This window comes from Rhinoderma darwinii, chromosome 5 (assembly GCF_050947455.1).
Source record: "Rhinoderma darwinii isolate aRhiDar2 chromosome 5, aRhiDar2.hap1, whole genome shotgun sequence".
Classification (NCBI taxonomy): Eukaryota; Metazoa; Chordata; class Amphibia; order Anura; family Rhinodermatidae; genus Rhinoderma; species Rhinoderma darwinii.
In genome coordinates, this window is record NC_134691.1 from 338,480,334 (window position 1) to 338,506,608 (window position 26,275).

The following is a 26,275-nucleotide window of genomic DNA, read 5'->3' on the forward strand; positions in this document are numbered from 1 at the left end:
TATACTGTGTGGTGGCAGCTATGGGGGCATTATACTGTGTGGTGGCAGCTATGGGGGCATTATACTGTGTGGTGGCAGCAATGGGGGCATTATACTGTGGGGGCAGCTATGGGGGTATTATACTGTGGGGGCAGCTATGGAGGCATTATACTGTGTGGGGGCAGCTATGGAGGCATTATACTGTGTGGTGGCAGCTATGGGGGCATTATACTGTGTGGTGGCAGCTATGGAGGCATTATACTGTGTGGGGGCAGCTATGGGGGCATTATACTGTGTGGTGGCAGCTATGGGGGCATTATACTGTGTGGTGGCAGCTATGGAGGCATTATACTGTGTGGTGGCAGCTATGGAGGCATTACACTGTGTGGTGGCAGCTATGGAGGCATTATACTGTGTGGTGGCAGCTATGGGGGTATTATACTGTGTGGGGGCAGCTATGGAGGCATTATACTGTGTGGGGGCAGCTATGGAGGCATTATACTGTATGGCGGCAGCTATGGGGGTATTATACTGTGTGGGGGCAGCTATGGAGGCATTATACTGTGTGGGGGCAGCTATGGGGGCATTATACTGTGTGGGGGCAGCTATGGGGGCATTATACTGTGTGGGGGCAGCTATGGAGGCATTATACTGTGTGGTGGCAGCTATGGGGGTATTATACTGTGTGGGGGCAGCTATGGAGGCATTATACTGTGTGGGGGCAGCTATGGGGGCATTATACTGTATGGTGGCAGCTATGGGGGTATTATACTGTGTGGGGGCAGCTATGGAGGCATTATACTGTGTGGGGGCAGCTATGGGGGCATTATACTGTGTGGGGGCAGCTATGGAGGCATTATACTGTGTGGTGGCAGCTATGGAGGCATTATACTGTGTGGGGGCAGCTATGGAGGCATTATACTGTGTGGGGGCAGCTATGGAGGCATTATACTGTGTGGGGGCAGCTATGGGGGCATTATACTGTATGGTGGCAGCTATGGGGGTATTATACTGTGTGGGGGCAGCTATGGAGGCATTATACTGTGTGGGGGCAGCTATGGGGGCATTATACTGTATGGAGCAGCTATGGGGGTATTATACTGTGTGGGAGCAGCTATGGAGGCATTATACTGTATGGAGCAGCTATGGGGGTATTATACTGTGTGGGGGCAGCTATGGGGGCATTATACTGTATGGTGGCAGCTATGGGGGCATTATACTGTGGGGGCAGCTATGGAGGCATTATACTGTGTGGGGGCAGCTATGGAGGCATTATACTGTGTGGGGGCAGCTATGGAGGCATTATACTGTGTGGTGTCAGCTATGGGGGCATTATACTGTATGGTGGCAGCTATGGGGGTATTATACTGTGTGGGGGCAGCTATGGAGGCATTATACTGTGTGGGGGCAGCTATGGGGGCATTATACTGTGTGGGGGCAGCTATGGGGGTATTATACTGTGTGGTGGCAGCTATGGGGGTATTATACTGTGTGGTGGCAGCTATGGGGGCATTATACTGTGTGGGGGCAGCTATGGGGGCATTATACTGTGTGGGGGCAGCTATGGGGGTATTATACTGTGTGGTGGCAGCTATGGGGGTATTATACTGTATGGTGGCAGCTATGGGGGTATTATACTGTATGGGTCAGCTATGGGGGCATTATACTGTATGGTGGCAGCTATGGGGGTATTATACTGTGTGGGGGCAGCTATGGAGGCATTATACTGTGTGGTGGCAGCTATGGAGGCATTATACTGTGGGGGCAGCTATGGGGGTATTATACTGTGTGGGGGCAGCTATGGAGGCATTATACTGTGTGGGCGCAACTATGGGGGCATTATACTGTGTGGTGGCAGCTATGGGGGCATTATACTGTGTGGTGGCAGCTATGGGGGCATTATACTGTGGGGGCAGCTATGGAGGCATTATACTGTGTGGGGGCAGCTATGGAGGCATTATACTGTGTGGTGGCAGCTATGGAGGCATTATACTGTGTGGGGGCAGCTATGGGGGCATTATACTGTGGGGGCAGCTATGGGGGCATTATACTGTGTGGGGGCAGCTATGGAGGCATTATACTGTGTGGTGGCAGCTATGGGGGCATTATACTGTATGGTGGCAGCTATGGGGGCATTATACTGTGTGGTGGCAGCTATGGGGGCATTATACTGTGTGGGGGCAGCTATGGGGCATTATACTGTATGGTGTCAGCTATGGGGGCATTATACTGTGTGGTGGCAGCTATGGGGGCATTGTGCTGTATGGTGGCAGCTATGGGGCATTATACTGTATGGTGGCAGCTATGGGGGCATTATACTGTATGGTGGAAGCTATGGGGGCAATTTACTGTATGGTGGCAGCTATGGGGGCATTATACTGTATGGTGGCAGCTATAGGGGCATTATACTGTGTGGTGGCAGCTATGGGGCATTATACTGTATGGTGGCAGCTATGGGGGCATTATACTGTATGGTGGCAGCTATGGGGGTATTATACTGTATGGGTCAGCTATGGGGGCATTATACTGTATGGTGGCAGCTATGGGGGTATTATACTGTGTGGGGGCAGCTATGGAGGCATTATACTGTGTGGTGGCAGCTATGGAGGCATTATACTGTGGGGGCAGCTATGGGGGTATTATACTGTGTGGGGGCAGCTATGGAGGCATTATACTGTGTGGGCGCAACTATGGGGGCATTATACTGTGTGGTGGCAGCTATGGGGGCATTATACTGTGTGGGGGCAGCTATGGGGGCATTATACTGTGGGGGCAGCTATGGGGGCATTATACTGTGTGGGGGCAGCTATGGAGGCATTATACTGTGTGGTGGCAGCTATGGGGGCATTATACTGTATGGTGGCAGCTATGGGGGCATTATACTGTGGGGGCAGCTATGGAGGCATTATACTGTGTGGGGGCAGCTATGGAGGCATTATACTGTGTGGTGGCAGCTATGGAGGCATTATACTGTGTGGGGGCAGCTATGGGGGCATTATACTGTGGGGGCAGCTATGGGGGCATTATACTGTGTGGGGGCAGCTATGGAGGCATTATACTGTGTGGTGGCAGCTATGGGGGCATTATACTGTATGGTGGCAGCTATGGGGGCATTATACTGTGTGGTGGCAGCTATGGGGGCATTATACTGTGTGGGGGCAGCTATGGGGCATTATACTGTATGGTGTCAGCTATGGGGGCATTATACTGTGTGGTGGCAGCTATGGGGGCATTGTGCTGTATGGTGGCAGCTATGGGGCATTATACTGTATGGTGGCAGCTATGGGGGCATTATACTGTATGGTGGAAGCTATGGGGGCAATTTACTGTATGGTGGCAGCTATGGGGGCATTATACTGTATGGTGGCAGCTATAGGGGCATTATACTGTGTGGTGGCAGCTATGGGGGCATTATACTGTATGGTGGCAGCTATGGGGGCATTATACTGTATGGTGGCAGCTATGGGGGCAATTTACTGTATGGTGGCAGCTATGGGGGCATTATACTGTATGGTGGCAGCTATGGGGGCATTATACTGTATGGTGGCAGCTATGGGGGCATTATACGGTATAAGGCAGCTATGGGGCATTATGCTGTATGGTGGCAGCTATGGGGCATTATGCTGTATGGTGTCAGCTATGGGGGCATTATGCTGTATGGTGGCAGCTATGGGGCATTATACTGTATGGTGGCAGCTATGGGGGCATTATACTGTATGGTGGCAGCTATGGGGGCATTATACTGTATGGTGGCAGCTATGGGGGCATTATACGGTATAAGGCAGCTATGGGGCATTATGCTGTATGGTGGCAGCTATGGGGCATTATGCTGTATGGTGTCAGCTATGGGGGCATTATGCTGTATGGTGGCAGCTATGGGGCATTATGCTGTATGGTGGCAGCTATGGGGCATTATACTGTATAATAATAATAATAATAATAATAATCTTTATTTATATAGCGCCAACATATTACGCAGCACTTTACAATTTAGAGGGAACATGAAACAAACAATATCAGACATTACATAGTGACAAAGTTCATTTACAATTCAAACCTGGGTAGTGAGGACCCTGCTCGCAAGAGCTTACAATCTATGAGGACATAAGGGAGACACAAAGTGTAACAGTGTTTGTTCTGTACAATAGTCCGGCCATTTTTATACACATGCGGTGGTAACATAAAGCTGCATGAGCCGTTCACCAGCCACTATCCGTGTATGACGGACATGAAGAGAAGGAGTGTGAGGGAATCTTATTCTGATGACTAATCTAAATGGAGGGCCATGGAAAGGAGTCAGATTAGGGAATGTTATAGGCCTGTCTAAATAGATGTGTTTTCAGGGCACGTTTAAAACTGTGGATATTGGGAATTAATCTGATTGTCTGGGGTAGCACATTCCAGAGGACGGGTGCAGCACGAGAGAAATCTTGGAGACGGGAGTGGGAGGTTCGGATTATGGAGGATTTTAATCTAAGGTCGTTGGCAGAACGTAGAGTCCGAGTAGGGTGGTAGACAGAGATGAAGGAGGAGATGTAAGGAGGTGCAGCACTGTGGAGAGCTTTGTGGGTGAGAGTAATAAGTTTGAATTTTATTCGGAAGGGGATGGGCAACCAGTGCAGTGACTGGCACAGATTAGAGGCGTTGGTGTAGCGGTTGGTCATAAAGATGAGCCTGGCTGCTGCATTGAGGATAGATTGGAGAGGGGAGAGTTTAGTGAGGGGAAGACCGACTAGTAATGAGTTACAGTAGTCAAGACGAGAGTGAATCAGAGCAACAATGAGAGTTTTGGCAGTTTCCTCCGTAAGAAAAGAGCGGATTCTGGAGATGTTTTTGAGGTGAAAATGACAGGAGCGTGAAAGTGATTGTATGTGAGGAGTAAAGGAAAGATCTGAGTCAAAAATAACCCCGAGACAGCGGGCGTGCTGCTTAGGAGTGATGGTAGTGCCACACACAGAGATGGAGACATCAGGTTTAGGGAGGTTAGTAGATGGTGGGAACACAAGGAGCTCAGTTTTAGAAAGATTCAGTTTCAGATAGAGAGAGGACATGATGTTAGAGACAGCGGACAGACAATCACTGGTGTTCTGTATTAGAGCAGGGGTGATGTCACGGGAAGAGGTATATAATTGGGTGTCATCAGCGTAGAGATGGTACTGGAAGCCAAATCTGCTGATGGTTTGTCCAATAGGAGCTGTGTAGAGAGAAAAGAGGAGCGGACCTAGGACTGATCCCTGAGGAACCCCGATATCAAGGGAAAGAGGAGAAGAAGTGGAACCAGCAAATGACACACTGAACGAGCGGTCAGAGAGATAGGAGGAAAACCAAGAGAGAGCCGCGTCCTTGAGGCCAATAGAGTGGAGCATGTTAAGTAGGAGTTTGTGGTCTACAGTGTCAAAGGCTGCAGAGAGATCCAAAAGAATCAGGAGAGAGGATTTACCGTCCGATTTAGCCGCCAAGAGATCATTTGAGACTTTAGTAAGGGCAGTTTCTGTGGAGTGTAGAGTGCGGAAACCAGATTGTAAGGGGTCAAGAATGGAGTTAGCAGAGAGATAGCGGATAAGGCGAGAGTAGACCAAGCGTTCCAGGAGTTTAGAGATGAAGGGCAGATTAGAGACTGGTCGGTAGTTGGCAGCGCTGGATGGGTCAAGTGTTGGTTTTTCAATAATGGGTTTATAATGGCATGTTTAAAAGCGGAGGGAAAGATACCAGAGGAAAGAGAGAGGTTAAATATTTTAGTGAGGTGACTAGTGACAGCTGGGGAGAGGGACTGGAGGAGGTGTGAGGGGACAGGATCACTAGGGCAGGTAGTAGGACGAGAAGAAGAGAGGAGCCTCGAGACTTCTTCTTCAGTTATTGGGTCAAATGCTGAGAGTGAAGAAGAGGGAGTGCGGGGGGGAAGGGGATCGATGTTACTAGGGGACTGGGAGATAATATCATGCCGGATGTTGTCAATTTTAACTTTAAAATAATTGGCCAGGTCTTCAGCACTGAGATCTGTGATTGGCGTCTGCACTTTAGGACTAAGGAGGGAGTGAAAAGTATCAAAGAGGCGTTTTGGATTATTAGATAGTGTGGAGATGAGAGAAGTGAAGTAGACTTGTTTGGCGCGGTGAAGGGCAGAGTTGTAAGTTTTGAGCATAAATTTGTAATGGAGGAAATCTGCATCCAAATGCGATTTTCTCCACAGTCGTTCGGCACATCTCAAGCACCGGTGAAGAAAGCGGGATTGAGGCGTGTGCCAGGGTTGTCGTCGTCTTTGTCGGGTGGTTCGGAGTGTAGTGGGGGCTGCTTCATCCAATGCATTTTTGAGAGTGTTATTATAAAGTTTGGCAGCCAGATTGGGACAGGAGAGGGAAGAGATAGGGGACAATGAGGACTGTAGACTGTCTATGAGGGCATTATACTGTATGGTGGCAGCTATGGGGCATTATACTGTGTGGGGGCAGCTATGGGGGCATTATGCTGTATGGTGGCAGCTATGGGGCATTATACTGTATGGTGTCAGCTATGGGGGTATTATACTGTATGGTGTCAGCTATGGGGCATTATACTGTGTGGGGGCAGCTATGGGGGTATTATACTGTGTGGTGTCAGCTATGGGGGCATTATACTGTATGGGGCAGCTATGGGGGTATTATACTGTATGGTGTCAGCTATGGGGCATTATACTGTGTGGGGGCAGCTATGGGGGTATTATACTGTGTGGTGTCAGCTATGGGGGCATTATACTGTATGGGGCAGCTATGGGGGTATTATACTGTATGGTGTCAGCTATGGGGGCATTATACTGTGTGGTGTCAGCTATGGGGGCATTATACTGTGTGGTGGCAGCTATGGGGCATTATACTGTGTGGTGGCAGCTAAGGGGCATTATGCTGTATGGTGGCAGCTATGGGGCATTATACTGTGTGGGGGCAGCTATGGGGGCATTATGCTGTATGGTGGCAGCTATGGGGCATTATGCAGTATGGTGTCAGCTATGGGGGTATTATACTGTATGGTGTCAGCTATGGGGCATTATACTGCGTGGGGGCAGCTATGGGGGCATTATACTGTGTGGTGGCAGCTATGGGGCATTATACTGCGTGGTGGCAGCTATGGGGGCATTATACTGTATGGTGGCAGCTATGGGGGCATTATACTGCGTGGTGGCAGCTATGGGGGCATTATGCTGCGTGGTGGCAGCTATGGGGCATTATACTGTATGGTGTCAGCTATTGGGGCATTATACTGTGTGGTGGCAGCTATGGGGGCATTATACTGTGTGGTGTCAGCTATGGGGGCATTATACTGTGTGGTGGCAGCTATGGGGGCATTATGCTGCATGGTTGCAGCTATGGGGCATTATACTGTATGGTGGCAGCTATGGGGGCATTATACGGTATGAGGCAGCTATGGGGGCATTATACTGTGTGGTGGCAGCTATGGGGGCATTATACTGTGTGGTGGCAGCTATAGGGGCATTATACTGTATGGTGGCAGCTATGGGGGCATTATACTGTATGGGGCAGCTATGGGGGCATTATACTGTGTGGTGGCAGCTATAGGGGCATTATACTGTATGGTGGCAGCTATGGAGGCATTATACTGTGTGGGGGCAGCTATGGGAGCATTATACTGTATGGTGGCAGCTATGGGGCATTATACTGTATGGTGGCAGCTATGGGGGCATTATACTGTATGGTGTCAGCTATGGGGGCATTATACTGTGTGGGGGCAGCTATGGGAGCATTATACTGTATGGTGGCAGCTATGGGGCATTATACTGTATGGTGGCAGCTATGGGGGCATTATACTGTATGGTGTCAGCTATGGGGGCATTATACTGTGTGGGGGCAGCTATGGGGCACTATACTGTATGGTGGCAGCTATGGGGCACTATACTGTATGGTGGCAGCTATGGGAGCATTATACTGTATGGTGGCAGCTATGGGGCATTATACTGTATGGTGGCAGCTATGGGGGCATTATACTGTATGGTGGCAGCTATGGGGGCATTATACTGTATGGTGGCAGCTATGGGGCACTATACTGTATGGTGGCAGCTATGGGGGCATTATACTGTATGGTGGCAGCAATGGGGGCATTATACTGTGTGGGGGCAGCTATGGGAGCATGATACTGTGGGCTGAATGGGGTGTGTATGGGCGGGGATTGGGTAGGATTAGAGGCGTGGCTAAAAAGAAAAAAATGGTTGCGACGCACTGTGCGCGCCTCATCGGTTGTCCATCTTTGTGATTCTTGAACGTTGGTTAGTACGTTATCATCATGGCGGCAGCGCGTCTCCTGTTTACACACCGGGATGTGCAGCCGACAACGGTAATATTTTACTTTTTTTAAAACGATACGACCAGCAGATGATCCGGCGTTTTCTCGTTCATCTTCTGATCGCTGCCATGTTTACACGGGACAATTATCAGCAACGAGCGTTCTATGAATTGTGTGCCCGATAATTGTCCGGTGTAAAAGGGCCTTAACACAGCGCCACTACAGGGGAAATAAAGCATTACACAATCATATACAAATCAGTGGGATGATCGGGTAATGCACCAACATGCCGGGTCCTCCAGAGAGAGAGACGCTCTTTGTAGCGATCATGATGATAGATGAGCGTTCTGAAAGATGGGACCCCCCCCATTAACTAAACATTTCCTAATAGGGTATTTGATAACGGGTTTTCTGGACCAGACAAGGCCTTACGCCCCATGTCACAAACAAACAAAAAAACATTTCAGACCATCTGTGACCAGCTCATAATAGGGCGATCGCTCCGCACAGAATCACCCGACACGAGGAAAAAAAATTGCATTGACATCTAATAAACCAGAGACGATCTCAACAAAACAGGTGACTGTAAACTCAGGGTCGTGCGGTGGATTTTTCCGCCATGGATTTGGCCCTTAGTCCCCATTTTCGGCTGGAGAGCAGGCTTTGTCCTTCTCCATAGACTTGGATGGGCTGAACACGCTGATTTTAAGGGGACGCAGAGCTAAATCAGCACTGCGGCCCTTTCATCCCCAGGATCAGAGGGGGTCCCAGAGGTCAGACCCCCACCGATCATAAAATGATGGAATACCCAAGCGATATGCTGTCACTTTGTAAGATGGCAATAACCCTTTAAGTCATGTTTTCAGCCTCTGAATTTAAACAAGAATGTTTCCATTCACTGACCGTAAGCAGAGATCTTGATAAGGAACTGAAACAAAGTATATTAGAAAGTTGCAGAACTTTTTCTTAAAGGAGCAGGAGACACAATCCCAGAATTGCTTCTATGCGCATTGATGGGAGCAGGAATGTCGACCACCGCGAGACCTTATGGTGATAGTAGAATCTCGGGGGTCCGGTCTTACGTTGCGGCGTTTATTACAGAACGCCTCTAAATCGTGACCTTTCAAAGCACAAATCGTGATCCAGATTTTTACAAATCTCCTAGACCCTCCGGTCTCTTCATGTCTGCAGTGTTGGTACAATGTCCTCTGCCAGCAACTCGCACTTTACCTTGGAATGTGACACCCTGGCACGATGTGGTCACGTAGACGCCGGCTCTATATTAACCCTCTCGCTGCCAGCAGATATTTCCCTGTTCTGCGCTGTCTTCACTTGGGAGCGCTCGTGAGGATACCACATATGTACAGGCAGCGATTAGAAGGGTCTTTTTCTGGAAGGTTTTTCGTGTTTTTTTTTTTTTTAACGTCTGCATCTTTTTTCGTGTTTTTTTTATTTATTTTTTAACATCTGCATCTTTTTTCGTTTTGCAGCTTTCACTGTGATTGTACGGCGCGCTTTGTATATAATAGACCCAGATGTGAGAGCTCTAGTTATACCTACGGTCGCCCGGGTGTCCCGCGTTCAGACAATATACTCACCGCTCCAGCACTCCTCTGCCCTCCTGGGCGGCGCCGCAGACATCTACACACCCGGGAATAAAGAGGAGCGCAGCAGGGGGGAGTATATCCATGTGTGGTCTGAGGTCTGTATAACTTCAGGTGGTCGAGGGTCTGCATTTATTTAGGGGTCTGTATTAATTTGGGGATCAGTATAAATTTTGGGGTGTGATAAAGGGGGTGATATGCTCTAGTCGTGATCCAAATGCTGTGGTTTGGGGGCGTGTCCTATATAAATGGGCGGGGCATACATGATAATGCTGCACGCCGATGCTTTTCAGATTCTCGCTGATGTCCCTTCTGAAAAAGTTGGCAAGTAAAATATACTATTTACCCCTTCACTGCCTGAATGTAGCGATTACATCTTTGGCTGAAAGGGTTAAAGATTATTTTCCCCTAAAGTAAAGCTCTAGATTTAAAGGGCACGTTCATCTCTGTGCATATAATTTCTATTTACTGATCGTAGGTCATGCAGAGAAGTCAGAGCTAGTACCGAGGGGGGGGTCCAGACGTTGGGACCCCAAAAAAAAAACCCTTCTGCTTGTAGATCAGAGATTCCTGGTGGTCTGTGTCTCCCACCCCAGTGACGTTGTCTTCTGAGATTTCTCAATCAATAGGACCACCGTTCTAACCCCTAAAGAGACTGGCATCCAACTTTCCTAGAGTCCTGCATGGCAAATCCTCTAAATTCGATAACATTCAGGAGTCAGGGAAAGCTGTAGAAGAACCAACATGGCTGAATTTACAGAACCCACCAAGGTTTTCACTCAACTTTCCTGAAGTGCTGATTGGCCATCATTACAGCTCATTAATGAGTCCAGAACGACTAATCCTCCGGGTTAAAGTACATGAACCATTCGGGGGTTTGGGAAAGTTGAGTAAAAACCAAGATGGCTGCCATCACAGCTCCTATAGTGGATTTCATCCAGCTTTCCTAGAGTACTGAGCGGCCATTGCAACTCCCAAAGGTCCTGTGGTTACCTCTGACAGGTCTGTGTGACACCTAGGAAGATGAAATTAGGTGGCGTTGCCCTTTAAGTCAGGTGTGCGGCGTTCCAGGCGATGAGCGGTATAATTATGTGTACAGTCCCGAGCAGATCCCGGATACGGGAGGCTCCAGCATGAAGTCAGATCAGCCACATCCTTGTCTGGAGACTTCAAAACTGTCAGAAGTTCTTCCAAGAGCCGCGTCCCGGATAAAACCCGTCTACAATAAATGTAACGAGGCTGGAACGTTGTCAGAAATGTCACAGATGTAAATGGAACGTGCCAGAGACGAGCGGCGCCTGATAAATGCCAGAGACGAGCGGCGCATGAGAAATGCCAGAGACGAGCGGCGCCTGATAAACGCCAGAGACGAGCGGCACCGGAGCAACAGCAAAATATCCCCCCGGAAATCAAAAACACCCCATAAAATCATTTGCCGTCAAGTAGTTAGAAATTGTATTCATTCGTCTGAGATATATCTGTTTCCGGGAAAGCGGGATGACAACCAATATGGCCGCCGTTGTAGCTCCCAAAGGTGGTCACCCAGCTTTCCTAGAGTCCTGAAAGGCAAAAATGCCAAATTATAGCAGAAATGACATTCAGGAGTACGGGGGACAATGAATATGGCTGCACCTGTAGAGGCTCTCCTGCCTAATTTAGTTTTCAGTTTAACGGTGGCTTCACACGCGAGATTTTTCTTAGGAAAAACGCCAATTTTTCGCTGTTTCCGGATGTTGTCTTGAAGTCAATAGTCAAAGTCAACCGGCTCTACAAACATGGCCTTTTTCTTTTTAATCTGGTCTTGCGTCTTTTGGATCAATGCCGTTTTTCAAAATCGCAGCAAAAGGTGGATTTGGCGGTTTTTTTCTCCCAACATTTAGCGACATTTATCTCCCATAGATCTTCATAGTTTTTTCTGTGTGGTGTTTTTTAATGGAGTTTTTTTTTTTTAAAAACATGAGGAATCTTTGCATCACAAGATTTGCAATGTGGAAAACGCCATCGGAAAAATACCGCAAGTAGTAAAACACAAGATTGAAAAAAACGGCACCGAAAACCTAAAATCACATGCACCGTTTTACTAAAAACTAAATTTTTTGGGCAAAAAGGCCACAAAAAAAGCGTGTGAAGGAGGACGAAGGGTGTGCGGTTGAGAACTGCATTAAAGCGCAGTAAAAATCGCATGCATTTTTGAACCTAACTGCTAAGTGTGAATGCACCCCCATGGAAACGAGAAATGCGTCACTACAAGACGTCCTCTATCTGGGTATAGAGGTTTTCCAGTTTTCTGTAAATAAAGCTCAGTCACTTTGTAATATATTTTGTTTCAATACGTCACCATTTTCAAGACCTCTGCTTGCTGTCAGTAAGTCAGAACATTATCGTTTATATGGAGATTTAAACTGTATCCAGTCTAGAGAATCCCCTGTGAGATAAACACATTATCAGCAGCACCAATCTCTCTCCTGTCCTGATCATTTGTTACAATGTATCAGTGCAGGTAAAATGTATCAGTCCGGAGTCCGGGCTGTTTAGCTCACAGAAGATTTTCTAGACTGGATACAATTCTCACAGCTGAGGGTTTGTTATAAGTCTTGGTGGCTGTATTGGTCTATTCTTCATTGACAGGAAGCAGAGATCTTGATTTAGATTGGCAATTAACAGCTTTATTTACATAAAATTGGAAAAATCCTTTAACTGGTTGCCGAGGTTTGACATCTATGCTCGTCCTGAGCGGCCGCACATTATCGTATCATCAGCATAGACGTCATGCTGATACACAGGATCGGTCATCAGTATGTGATCGGTGGGGTCCGGCAGCAGATGGCTCCAGTCACAGTATAGCGGTCATGCCGCCGCTCTGCTCCTAGTCACGTGACCGGAGCCATCTGCTTCCGCCACAACCGGTGCCCGTAGGCAGCTGATCGGTGCAGGTCCGGGTGTCAGACCCCCACCGATCATATAATGATGACCTCTGAAAAACCGTCCCGTGCCCGGACAACCCCTTGAGTCAAAGGGAAAATGAGACGGGGACCCCTTTGATTGCGCCACAGAGAATCCTAAAAACTTACGCGACGCGGCTTCTTTCTGCATTTTTGCCAAAATAAAAAATTATATCAATTAAATGATCATGTAAACGCACCAAAAAATGCCACGTACGTAAAATACAACTCGTCCCGCAAAAACAAAGTCACGTACAGCTACAAAAAAGAAAAAAAGTTACGAGCGCCGGGATCAAAAGAGGAGAAATCGAAAAATGGTTCTGACCTCGAGGCCAAAATTGGCCCAGTCCTCAGGGGGTGAAGCAAAAACGGAGCTGGACTCAGGACTGTAGCGCCGCAGGGCGACCTTTGTTCAGTTTACTGTGGCGTCTGAGATTTGTGCCCGTCGTACGGTCGTCTGAAACCGGCCACGCGATGGTGAGCAGTATATATATATATATATATATATATATATGTGCCAGCTGCAAATGTAATAAATTGGAGGAGGGTCCTTGATTGGATTTCTGCGATAATTGCTAAATATTCGTCACGTAAACGCAGCATTCCATGCGATGCCGCACAATATAGCCGTGCAGCAGACGTGGGAGCGCGATAAAAGACGCACGTGGCGGCATTACGGCTCCGTACCTCTACAGTGGACGGATGAATAATACGCCGCGCGTAGACGATCCTCAGATCCCGTATAAACCCAACAGACTATAAATAACGGCGCGCTCCATCGGACGTCGTATCAATTGTTTCATAATGCAGCGAGCCACCATTTTGTCGGAGTCATTCAGCCGCCTCCACGCGGACGACACGTTCATAAACTCATATCACGTATGTCGCAGGTTTATGTCGCAGCAAATAACGCAGAATTACAATACTAAGTATTTTGGGAATTTGCAGAACTTTTTCCATACAAGTTAATAGGCATAGACTTCCCTAGTCAGCTGGTGAAGTGCATGATGGGGGTTGTAGTTGACCTCATTATCACAGACACCCCCCCCCCCCCCTAAATCTGGCCCGTCCTGTCCCCACAATGCCATCATTACGTTGTAGCGTCTCCCGGCCGCTCATAGTCCTAGTACAGCGCAATGACAACACCAGACAGCGCGACACTCCACACAGGCGATCTAGACGGACAGCCCCAAGGACGATCTATCCCAGAACTCAGCGCGGCTGAGGCCCCCGGATGCCCCGCCCCCTCTGCGGAGATAGGACGTCGAAGAGAAAAGCAAACGGTCGGTAAATGCGCTGAGGGGTAAATACACCGGGGGGGGGGCCACACTGCACGTATATACTATAATCCTGTATTCTCCGCACAGTCCTATCATCCCTGATACATCCGCCATGTATACACTATACAGTCCTATAATCCGACACATCCTCCATATATACACTATACAGTCCTATAATCCCTGATACATCCGCCATGTATACACTATACAGTCCTATAATCAGACACATCCTCCATATATACACTATACAGTCCTATAATCCCTGATACATCCGCCATGTATACACTATACAGTCCTATAATCCGACACATCCTCCATATATACACTATACAGTCCTATAATCCCTGGCACATCCTCCATATATACACTATACAGTCCTATAATCCCTGGCACATCCTCCATATATACACTATGCAGTCCTATAATCCCTGGCACATCCTCCATATATACACTATACAGTCCTATAATCCCTGGCACATCCTCCATATATACACTATACAGTCCTATAATCCCTGGCACATCCTCCATATATACACTATACAGTCCTATAATCCCTGGCACATCCTCCATATATACACTATACAGTCCTATAATCCGACACATCCTCCATATATACACTATACAGTCCTATAATCCCTGGCACATCCTCCATATATACACTATACAGTCCTATAATCCCTGGCACATCCTCCATATATACACTATGCAGTCCTATAATCCCTGGCACATCCTCCATATATACACTATACAGTCCTATAATCCCTGGCACATCCTCCATATATACACTATACAGTCCTATAATCCCTGGCACATCCTCCATATATACACTATACAGTCCTATAATCCCTGGCACATCCTCCATATATACACTATACAGTCCTATAATCCGACACATCCTCCATATATACACTATACAGTCCTATAATCCCTGATACTTCCTCCATATATACACTATACAGTCCTATCATCCCTGGCACATCCTCCATATATACACTATACAGTCCTATCATCCCTGGCACATCCTCCATATATACACTATACAGTCCTATAATCCCTGGCACATCCTCCATATATTCACACTATACAGTCCTATCATCCCTGGCACATCCTCCATATATACACTATACAGTCCTATAATACCTGACACACCCTCCATATATACACTATACAGTCCTATAATCCCTGGCACATCCTCCATATATACACTATACAGTCCTATAATCCCTGATACTTCCTCCATATATACACTATACAGTCCTATAATCCCTGGCACATCCTCCATATATACACTATACAGTCCTATAATCCCTGGCACATCCTCCATATATACACTATACAGTCCTATAATGCGACACATCCTCCATATATACACTATACAGTCCTATAATCCCTGGCACATCCTCCATATATACACTATACAGTCCTATAATCCCTGATACTTCCTCCATATATACACTATACAGTCCTATCATCCCTGGCACATCCTCCATATATACACTATACAGTCCTATCATCCCTGGCACATCCTCCATATATTCACACTATACAGTCCTATAATCCCTGGCACATCCTCCATATATACACTATACAGTCCTATAATCCCTGGCACATCCTCCATATATACACTATACAGTCCTATAATCCCTGGCACATCCTCCATATATACACTATACAGTCCTATAATCCCTGGCACATCCTCCATATATACACTATACAGTCCTATAATCCCTGGCACATCCTCCATATATACACTATACAGTCCTATAATGCGACACATCCTCCATATATACACTATACAGTCCTATAATCCCTGGCACATCCTCCATATATACACTATACAGTCCTATAATCCCTGATACTTCCTCCATATATACACTATACAGTCCTATCATCCCTGGCACATCCTCCATATATACACTATACAGTCCTATAATCCCTGGCACATCCTCCATATATACACTATACAGTCCTATCATCCCTGGCACATCCTCCATATATACACTATACAGTCCTATAATCCCTGGCACATCCTCCATATATACACTATACAGTCCTATAATCCCTGGCACATCCTCCATATATACACTATACAGTCCTATAATCCCTGGCACATCCTCCATATATACACTATACAGTCCTATAATACCTGACACACCCTCCATATATACACTATACAGTCCTATAATCCCTGGCACATCCTCCATATATACACTATACAGTCCTATAATCCCTGACACACCCTCCATATATACACTATACAGTCCTATAATCCCTGGCACATCCTCCATATATTCAGTCCATGCCTGTGCTGCAGTTTTCTCAGTCCTCCCTTTATAACGTCAGGGCCTCGTCTGGTATGTGGTTTGTCTTATTTGCTGACCTGTGTATTGGATCTCGCTGGATTGCGCTGACTCCAGGATCTGCCACTAGGGGGGATTTCATGCTTCACGTCAGACACGTCGCACTAAGGTCTCTGGAGGAAAACAATGCCCGGCTTGTAAAAGGAAAGCAACGTAGGAGCGATAAAGTCCCCGTGCCCAAAACCCTAAAAATCCCTCATCTAAAGTCCCGGCCGCCTTGTACTTGTTCTTGTGATAGGCCATAAATGTCTGATAGATGCGGGACTAGGCTCCGGGACCCGCTCCTATTTTCAGAACGGGGTCTCCCAAATTGTCTGCCGCATCCAGAGGAGAATGAATGGAGAGGTGGCCGTACATGTGTGCGGTTCTTTTAACCGCCATCGTTATGGAAACAGCCGAGCGAGCGTTCTTGTCATACAGGGACCCGCGTCTATTGGATATTTATGGCTCGTCCACTATAAATAAAGCTTAATCACCGAATAATGCAAAGTTCTGAAACTTTTTAATTGACTTTGTGTTACATAACCTCACTTTTTTCAGGATCTCCACTTTCTGTCATTGAAAGGGAACGTTTCTGTTTATATTCAGAAGCTGAAACCCCGCCCTGATCTTATACTTCTCAGAGCTAAGGGTTCGTTACAATTTACCTTTGTGAATTAAACAGCAGCTCAAATTTCTTTCCTGTCCTGATAGTTTGTTATAATGTGTCAGTGCAGGTAAAGTGCATCAGTCTGGAGTCCAGGCTGTCTAGTTTACAGAGGATTATCTAGACAGCATACATTTCTATCCAGTCTAGACAGTCCTCAACAATCCGGAGTCCAGACTGGTAAATTTGACCTGCACTGATGCATTGTAACAAACTATCAGCTCACAGAGGATTGTCCAGACTGGGTAAAGTTGTAACAAACCCTCAGCTTTGAGAACTATTTGGTGCACATGGGTTTCCATTCACTGACAGCAAGCACGCATCTTCAAAATGGTGAGGAATTAATGCATAAAGTATATTAGAAAGTTGCAGAAGTTTTTATTCTATGATTAATATGCTTCATGTAGGACTGGACACCCCCTTTAAGTCCTTGTAGGTCCAGCAGGGTGTGTGCTACCTATGAGGAGATGGCTCCTCCTCTTTGTGTGGGGGGAGGAGCCTGGTCTCTTCTATTTAGGACGGTGCTTGCTGTATTGTGAGGTGACTGTAGTGACGATTCTAATCTCAGAAGAAGCTGCTTATTACAGCCCAGGATCCTCATGTTCTCCTTTCTCCTCCTATGAAGGTGGTGTCTGAGCTGCAGGATGGCGGAGAAGGCTCGTCCCCAGTGCTTCTTCCACGTGGAGATTAACAGGGAACCCAGTAAGTTCTGTGTACGGGATATTCATCAGAGACCCCTGTATTGTGTTATTGTGGGGGTCGTTCTTCACTTCTTACATCAGATGCCGCTGGGAGTTGTAGTTTTGCAGCAGCTGGAGAGCCCCAGGTTGGGGACCTCGGCATTCGGCTATTAGTCCCTGATGTAAATGTTTCTGCCAATATCACTATTATCCGCCGCCTTTTACAGCATTTTATGTTTTTTTACCAGACGTTACTTTGTGTTTGCTGCAGATCGCAGCCGTTTTAGAGAGACATGCGCCAGTTTACCTCCATGTGAATGTCGCCTGTTCCATACTATGGTCTCTTAAAGGGCCGGTGTCTACATTATGACCTATCGCTGTTGATATCTGTTGTTCCCTCTTTTTAGCCCTTTTAATATGAATTAAAAGGGGTGTCTATTTCGGACAATCTTTTGGGGTTTGTCACTCGTCCACCCGTGATCAGCGGTTATTAGTGGTGGAGCCCAGGGCTGAGTGCTTGCGAGGGGGAGGTGGCATTACGTGGCGTCCCATTGGTTTCATGCCAAAGCTGTTCTTTACATCTGTTTTTTCTTTATACTTTAAAGGGGAATCGTGTCCCCCGCCCCTATATTGCAAGAATCACCCTACCAGGTAGAGAGAGAAAAAAAAAACACAGAGCTGTAAAGTTAGGACACATGGATGTAGCAGAGGGGGCGCACCTTATGGAGTAGTTGTGATCAGACAAGCGTCTGCTGCAGGGTACGTGGCACTGAGCCGGAGCAGCACCCGCTGACTCCTGTTTTGCAGGTGATGTGGTAGATGCTGGGGGGCTGACTGCAGACGGGGCGACACCGCCATCATTTTATTTAGGGCTACAAGGTTTTTAAGGTCGCACCAACTTCTTCCTCAGACTTAATGAGTTGGTGCGACTCCAAAACGCCTCGCAGCTTTAAATAAACGGTTGAATGCTCCCTATATGTTTTCCATTCATTCATGTTTTTTCTGTAGTATCTTCTTCCCGGACATGTCTACAACCTGTGCCCCGGGCTCCTGCGGGATCCTCTGCTCTGCCCTGGCCAGTACCCAGTGGCCTGAAAGCCCCTCTATCTCACAGAAAAAATACTGCAAAAAAACCCAAAACACCTCAATTTGCCTATTCTCCTAAATTCACCAAAAGCAAATATCAAATCTGGCAAAACCAATTTGCCCCAATGGCCGGCAGATCGGGTGAATCACGCCCCAAAAAAACCCATAGGTATGGCTGGATTCAAGATCATAGTCTGGCGGCACTGATATCCCATGGAGGTTTTGTACACGCTCTGCGACATCGTATAAAATTCGATATCATATGGTGCCAATTTTCCCCTGTTCATATGGCAAAGGAGACAACTTTTCGTAGTCCTATCTTTTTCTTGGAAAGCTGGGTCATAACCGATAGGGCCATTACAATTCTTCCTAATTATGCAATGATACAGTAATGAGACTATGCTGGACTATAGGGCAAAAGCTCATCGAGAGAACTGCAGCGGCAGCCATATGGATCGCCACCCAGCTTTCCCAGAAACAGAAGAGAATGTAGCAGGGTATTTGTTTTCCTGGCAGCGTCTTCTCAGGAGAGTTGGGGTTCGTCTACAAGTAGCGGAATTGCTGCGGATTTTCCGCCCGGAATTTAAGTAAAGTAGCAGAATACGATAGCAGCAAAGTGGGTGACCTCATCCACGTAAAATTTCCGAGCAGAAATTGACCTGCGGTGAGTATTTTTCGTACAGAGGCACGTCGATTCCTGCTGCGGAAAGTGTCCAGAATTGCTGCGTTTTTCAGAGGAGACGTCTCCATCCCCCAACATTGAGAAAAAACGCCGCAAAATCTGCACCATTTTCTGCAGTCAAAAACGCAGGAAATAGTGGTGGTTTCTGCAGCGATTCCGCTACGTGTGGACAAGCCCTTGTAATTCCCATGAGGAGCGTTTTTTCGGTTCCCCGACACCGTAGTCACCCCGATATGTGGCGCGGTCACCGCAGCAGCTGCTGATTTGGATATTGTTCCGTATAAAGACACGTCGTCCTGTCATTTACATATTTCTAACAGCTTTCTGCCCGGAAGAATGTGTATGAAAGAAGACACTGTGACGCGCCTCTCAGCAGAACAAGCGGCTTCTTGTGATATTTCCATATGGCCTGTGCCGAGACAGTAAACGACACGTAGACAATGCATGATGTGTAGATAATGCCGTGTAAGGGAAGGAAAACCACTGCTGACTTAAAGGGACCCTGCACCTAAAAGCTGTGCGGGTGAAATCAATCTATTGCTCTCTGTTATCAGCTAGGTGTATCAGCCACTTGTTTTAGAAGGCTACCACAATTTGATGCCCTGTTAAAAAGAGCCTGTCACCAGAACAGACGTCTTAGGGCTCATTCACACGATCATGGATCTCGTCCGTGTCCTGTGCGTTGGAACATCGCGCATCATACGGCCCCATTTAATTTCAATGCAGCTATTCTCACTAGTGCGTTTTCACGCTCCAAGTCGCCCATTGAAGTTAATGGGTGCGTGAAAACCACGGACAGAACACAGACGCACGTCCGCGCGCTGTCCGTGTTTTACGCATCAATTACATTGCAAAAAAAAAGATTGCTTGCAAGTACGTGAAGAACACGTGCCACAAGCGAAGCGCACTGATACATATCGCAATTCATGTGGACAGATTTATGCACGTTTTTTACGTGCGTAAATCTGTCCCGCTCGTGTGAATGAAGCCTGAGGCCTCATTCAGACGAGCGTGTGACGGCCATTAAAACCACGGCTGTGACAAGAACTCGTGTACTTCAATGGGGCCGTTCACACGACCGTTGTTTCAGCGGAGCGTGTGAAGGGTCCGTGAAAAAATAGAAGATGTCCTATATTACTGCGTGTCGCGCATCCCTCCATAGACCGTAGTCATACCGCGCCCCGCACGGGTGCACCTCGGACGTCATAAACTGCAATTTTTCACATCCGAGGTTGGTCACGTTCGTGTAACTATAGCCTTAGGCCTCATGCACACGGCCGTGCCCGCGTTTTCGGCCCGTTCTCCCGTACAAAGTATGTGAGCATGGACCGTAAAAAGCAAAAGACATGTCCTATCTTTGGCGGTACGCTTCTACGGCCCGGACACCTTCCCGTAAATAAACAGAACAATGGACAATAGAAGTGAATTGGACGGTAATTATAGAAAAATATTCTTTAAAGCGTATCCACTTATAATTGCTCTAATATTACATAAAAAAAACAGCTTGTTGCCCCTGGAAACAGACCGCGGTTTATCTACACTTTTCTGTCAGACATGTGACCTAACGTCAGCGCTCTTAGGCCCCATGCACACGACCGTGCCTGCAATCACGGTCCGCGATTACAAACACGGCCGCTGGCGGATGCGGACAGCCACCCGTATTTTCAGCCTGTGCTCCCATACAAAGTATGGGAGCACGGTCCGCAAAAAGCAGAAGATAGGACATGTCCTATCTTTTGCGGAGGCTTTCTACGGCCCGGACACCTTCCTGTGGCCCGGACACCATCCTGTGGCCCGGACAACTTCCTGTGGCCCGGACAACTTCCTGTGGCCCGGACACCTTCCTGTAAATATTACGGTCCACAATTACGGACGAATACTACGGTCGTGCACATGGAGCCTAAATATGCACCTGTCTTCTGAGCTTCCACAATACGCGGTCTTGTAGCAAGAAATCTGTCGAATTCAGCAGGCAGCTTTGAATGTGACTGGAGAAGGAAACATGTCATTCAAAATCTGTTTCCTGCTGAGCCTGTTGTCATACACCGCCGCCAATCTGAACAAGCAGAGCTGCAGTGTAAAGCATTAGAGAGGAAGGCGCAACCTGAGATTCTAATGAGACAAGAGGTGGATTCCAGACTACTTCAGAGTGCAATAGACAACGTAGCTTAGGCCCTGTTCACGTCACGTTGGTGATGTACGCTAAGCGTGTACTCGAAGCGTTATCCACAGGGCTCCATTTACCCGACGGAAGCCAAAAGAGTGTTCTATTGTCCTTTGTTAGGCCGATATATGTTGGTATTCTGCAAAAAATGTATGGAATAACGGAATAGACTACGTCATTCCATAAAACTATACAATCAAAAAACGCAAACCGCATGGTTTACGTGTTTACAATAAGATCCTATGCGCAACTTACACCATTGTTTGCCTATACAGTGGGATGCCTCAGGAGATCCCACTTATGGCTCAAAACGTGATGTGAACAGGGCCTCTGCTCCATTAGCGCTCAACCGATCATAGTTGTGCCATAATAGAGCAGAGCTGCAGTGTAAAGTATGAGGGAAGGGGAAAAAACAACATCCTAATGATATAATCATACAATGCTTTTCTTTTCTCCCCACAGTTGGCCGAATTGTGTTTCAACTCTTCTCTGATGTCTGCCCAAAAACTTGCACAAACTTTCTGTGCTTATGTACAGGTGGGTAAAGGCAGAGTCTTCCCGTTGTGGTCTGGAAATGAGCCCTTGTCTTTATCTTCCCTCAGATCATAGAATTAAAAACCCAAGATCCGTATGTATGTGATCATAGGAACGTTCTGTGCACCGTCCGCTCTGAGAAATCCACCATGTCTGAAACTGATTTGTTTTTTCTTTCCCCTCCTTGCTCCCAGGTGAAAAAGGAATTGGAAAAGTAACAGGGAAAAAGTTATGGTATAAGGGTTCCACGTTCCATCGAGTGGTGAAAAACTTCATGATTCAAGGTGGTGACTTCAGTGAAGGTAATATTGAGGTGTCTGTAGAGAGATGGGGGGACTGGTTATGGATTAGGGGCGTCCTGTACATACTCGGGGGTAGTGTCAGAACGGATTTAAAGGGGTTCTCTAGTCTTATGGAAACCTTAAAGGTTTTCCCATCATAGACATTTATGGCGCCATACATGTCAGATAGGTGCGGAGTCCACCTCTGGGAACACTGGCTCTCCAGGCAGAATGGGGGTCGGAGGACCTCCGCTCTGGAGAAAGGTGCAGGTCCTAGAGATGGGACATCCCCGCACCTATCAGTCATATGCTGTGTATCCTGTATATGTCATGAGTGTCTATGAGGGGAATACCCTTATATAATGAATGGTTCTGTCACTTTGTGTTTCAATTCCTCATCATTTTCCAAATATTTGCTTGCTGTCTGTGAATAGAAACATTCATGTTTACAGCTAGACGCAAAAAAACCTCTTCCTGATCACGTGCTGGTAAAACAGATGCATGAATCGAGAGAGAGAGAGCGCTCTGAGACGTTGTAACGAGTCCTGCACCTGTGTCTGTGGAACGTGATCAGGACAGACTGGATATAAACAAGAATGTTTTCATCACTAACATCGAGCAGAGATCTTGAAAGTGGCGAGGAATTGAAGTGCCACAGAAAGTTGTAGAACTTTTCGTTATACAAGGTTCACAGCATTGTCCCATAAGGACACCCCCCTGTCCGTATGCCCTATTAGAGTATTTGGATTTACAGAGGGGCCCCCCTCCCTCTATAATCCAGAATGGAGAGTTGCTACAGTGCGGGTGTAGCTGGAAGATTAGACATATGGATTTCAATGGGCCTATAGTTTAGAAGAAAGGAAAGTAGGATCCAGCGAGGTGTAGTTAAAAGGAAAACAATGTTTCCACTGTATTGAAGATAAACAATAAAATCTAGAACACGGGAAGGAGAACGCAGTACAAGGTGGTCTCAGATGGCAAAATAAGAGAGCCTACGCGTTTCGAACACGGTCTCTGTTCTTATTCATGGCTAATGTTAGTGTACCTATAGTTTACCCTGTGATTACAGTCGATCGCCACCAGGAGTATCCGCTCATCATGATTGATGATCATAAGGTGATTGTCTTGGGACGACCGGTCCCTTTTAAGCTTTAACCCTTGTTCTGCCAAGGATGTTTGCGATGCGTCTTGACTTTAAACGATTGAATCTTTAATATAAGGGCTAGAGATTACATCTTGGTATCATAGCCCGGCATCTTCATTTTCACATGATACCAGCTTTACTTTCTGGTGGGAGGGCAAGCCGAAAGTGAGAGCAGGAAGAAAGATCCTAGCCTGTTAGGGGGCTTTTACACCTGCCGATATTCGGCCGGTGCAGCGAGCGCCGATCAACGAGTCATCATTGATCGGCGTTCGTTTGCTCCTGTCATATTTACTGGAAGGTGTCCGTGCCGTAGAAACCTTCTGTAAAAAAAATAGGACCTGTCCTATTTTTTTATTTTAAGGACCGTTCTTCCATACTTTATAATGGGAGCACGGCTTGCAAATGCGGATGGCTGGACATGCCCATAATCACAGGCCAGGATTACGGGCACGGTCGCGTGCATGGGGCCTTAATCATGCTTGCATACGGCTGCATTCAACTATATGGGAGTTACTGATACAGCCGAGGGACTGACTTTCCCCATTCTGTGGGGGTCTCAGTGGATAGGTGATAATTATTTGTGTTTGGAATAGCCCTTTAAATGATTTTGGCTTCCTGCAGCCACCACTAGAGGGAGCTTGCTACATTGAAATTAATAATTAAAAAAAAAAGTCTGCAGTTAGCTCCCCCTAGTGGCATTGGCAGGTAGACAGAATCTATTCATTTAACTATGCAGGGGCTTTGGAGCTCAGTAGCAGAAAAACGGAGCACCGACCCATATAAAGATCTATTAGAAAAATTTATCAGCACAGAATTTTTGACCTGTTTAGCAGTCTGTGCAATAAGAGAACACTAAAGGTTTACGTCCGCGTTGTTTTGCATCCCAGGTAACGGAAAAGGCGGGGAGTCTGTCTTTGGCGGTTATTTTAAAGGTAAGGACACGGTTGCGTTTCCCTCTTATTAATGTCTTTTTTGATTGTTTTATCCCCGCTCTACATTTGAAGAAGGGATAGCAAAAAAAAAAAATGTGTTATCAGACTCAGCGTTAGACCACTTTCTTGCATGACTAATGTTTGCATGACCCCTCCATGTGCATGATCCCGGACCTGAGTATGTTGAGGTTTTTATGTTTAGACAGGGATTTTCTAACTTGTTTTAGATGGTTATTATCAGTGTCATTCTCAGCATGGAGGTTAGGCAACTTTTTTCAATGACAACTCCTATCTTCCTGCCTAAAACTGTCAACATATTCTTTTATTTATAGAGAATGTGATCTTTTGCAAAATCCTAAGGTAAGAAAAGCGCAAGCTCAGTAACTCGATAAATTCACTCTTCCCCTGCACCCTCCTCCCCGCAGTAAATGGACTCTCTCCATCATTTTCGGAATTTCTGTAAAAATAAGGGAGGACTGAACATGAATCTCTTTACCAGTCATTATGTCCATCGCTGTTATTGTCAGAACTTTGTTTTACTGTCACTTTGTTTTCGATTTAGTCATCTCCGTTCCCATAGAGAAGCCGCGGCGGCCGCAAACGGCGCCGCCCGTGAGAATACATCGGCTTCTATTCCATCATATGGATGTGTTAATTGGCTCCGGGCCCCCTCAGATTATAATAGCCACTCTGCCCCGATATAGGTCTGGAAAATAAAGTATTTTCTTCCAGGATTTGCATTTGTAGAGCATGCATATCGATAGGCGTGACCTTAAGGGTGTTGTCCAGTCTTATGTCAATAAAGTTTGTTCATTGCGCATTGAAAAGTTCTACAACTTCTTAATATCATTCGTGTTTCAATTTCGCAATCTTGTATCCAGTGTCGACAATCCTAAAAATCATTCCTGCAGCGCGCATTTCCCTCCTGTCCTTGTTAGGCCTTGTTCACACCGCGCTCAAAAAAAAAAACCGACGTGCGAACGTGTCAAACACACTAGCGTTTTTGTAAAGCGCTCTTCCACCCATTTTGTGCGTGTCTTTGATGTGTTTTTTTGGCGCATCTTGACGCTTCTTTTTTTACATGACGCGTTTTTAAACACGTAAAAAAAAACGCGTCGTCTAAATGTGTCAAACGCTTGCGTTTTGGTAAAGCGCTTTTTAAAATACAGGCGTTTTCGGCGCATTCTTTCGACCCATTTTGTGCGTGCCTTTGGCGTGTTTTTTTGGCTCTTCTTTTTTTACACGCCGCGTTTTTTAAACACGCGCTTTAAAAAAACATGTCTTATTCACGACAATGCATTTTCCCATTGATGTCAATGGGAAGCTTGAAGCATGCGTTTGTGATGGCGCGTAAAACGCGTCAAATACACGCAAACAAGGCCTTACGATGTATCATTGCAGGAGTCAAGAGGATTGTCTAGACTGGATACAGTTGTAACAAACCCTCAGCTGTGAGACGTATTCAGTCTATACAGGTTTTCAGCCTCTGCTTGTAAACAAAAAATGTTACAAGCAAGCAGAGATCTTGCAATTGAAACGCAAAGTTGCCGATTTTTTCATGCGGCGGTGATTGAGCTTGGTTTACATGAGCGATCTCTTTATCTCTACGTGTTTAGCCAGGTTTAGTCTTCTGTACTTCTGCTCTGCTGTAGCCATGTGGCAAGGTCTGTATCCACTGAAGGCTTTCTTT

General features: G+C 46.6%; 2 protein-coding genes across 7 annotated transcripts in view; one reads left to right on the forward strand and one right to left on the reverse strand.

The window, feature by feature from the left end:
- The window catches only part of SEC22C (SEC22 homolog C, vesicle trafficking protein), a 76,389-nt gene extending 62,438 nt beyond the window's left edge, over positions 1–13,951 (reverse strand). The window contains exon 1 of the mRNA XM_075827806.1: positions 13,891–13,951. The gene's annotated coding sequence lies outside the window, so the exon portion shown is untranslated. The remainder of the gene's footprint in view (positions 1–13,890) is intronic.
- A 55-nt stretch (positions 13,952–14,006) lies between these two features.
- The window catches only part of NKTR (natural killer cell triggering receptor), a 46,291-nt gene continuing 34,022 nt past the window's right edge, over positions 14,007–26,275 (forward strand). For 4 of the 6 annotated variants that reach the window (XM_075827794.1, XM_075827797.1, XM_075827796.1 and 1 more), the window contains exons 1-5: positions 14,007–14,079; positions 17,708–17,784; positions 22,157–22,231; positions 22,423–22,530; positions 24,541–24,585. In XM_075827794.1, coding sequence (XP_075683909.1) covers positions 17,727–17,784; positions 22,157–22,231; positions 22,423–22,530; positions 24,541–24,585 — 286 coding nt within the window. In that variant the 5' untranslated portion in view covers positions 14,007–14,079; positions 17,708–17,726. Of the gene's footprint in view, positions 14,100–17,707; positions 17,785–22,156; positions 22,232–22,422; positions 22,531–24,540; positions 24,586–24,917; positions 24,946–26,275 lie in introns of those variants that run through there. The other 2 variants (XM_075827795.1, XM_075827799.1) reach the window with 2 other exon arrangements.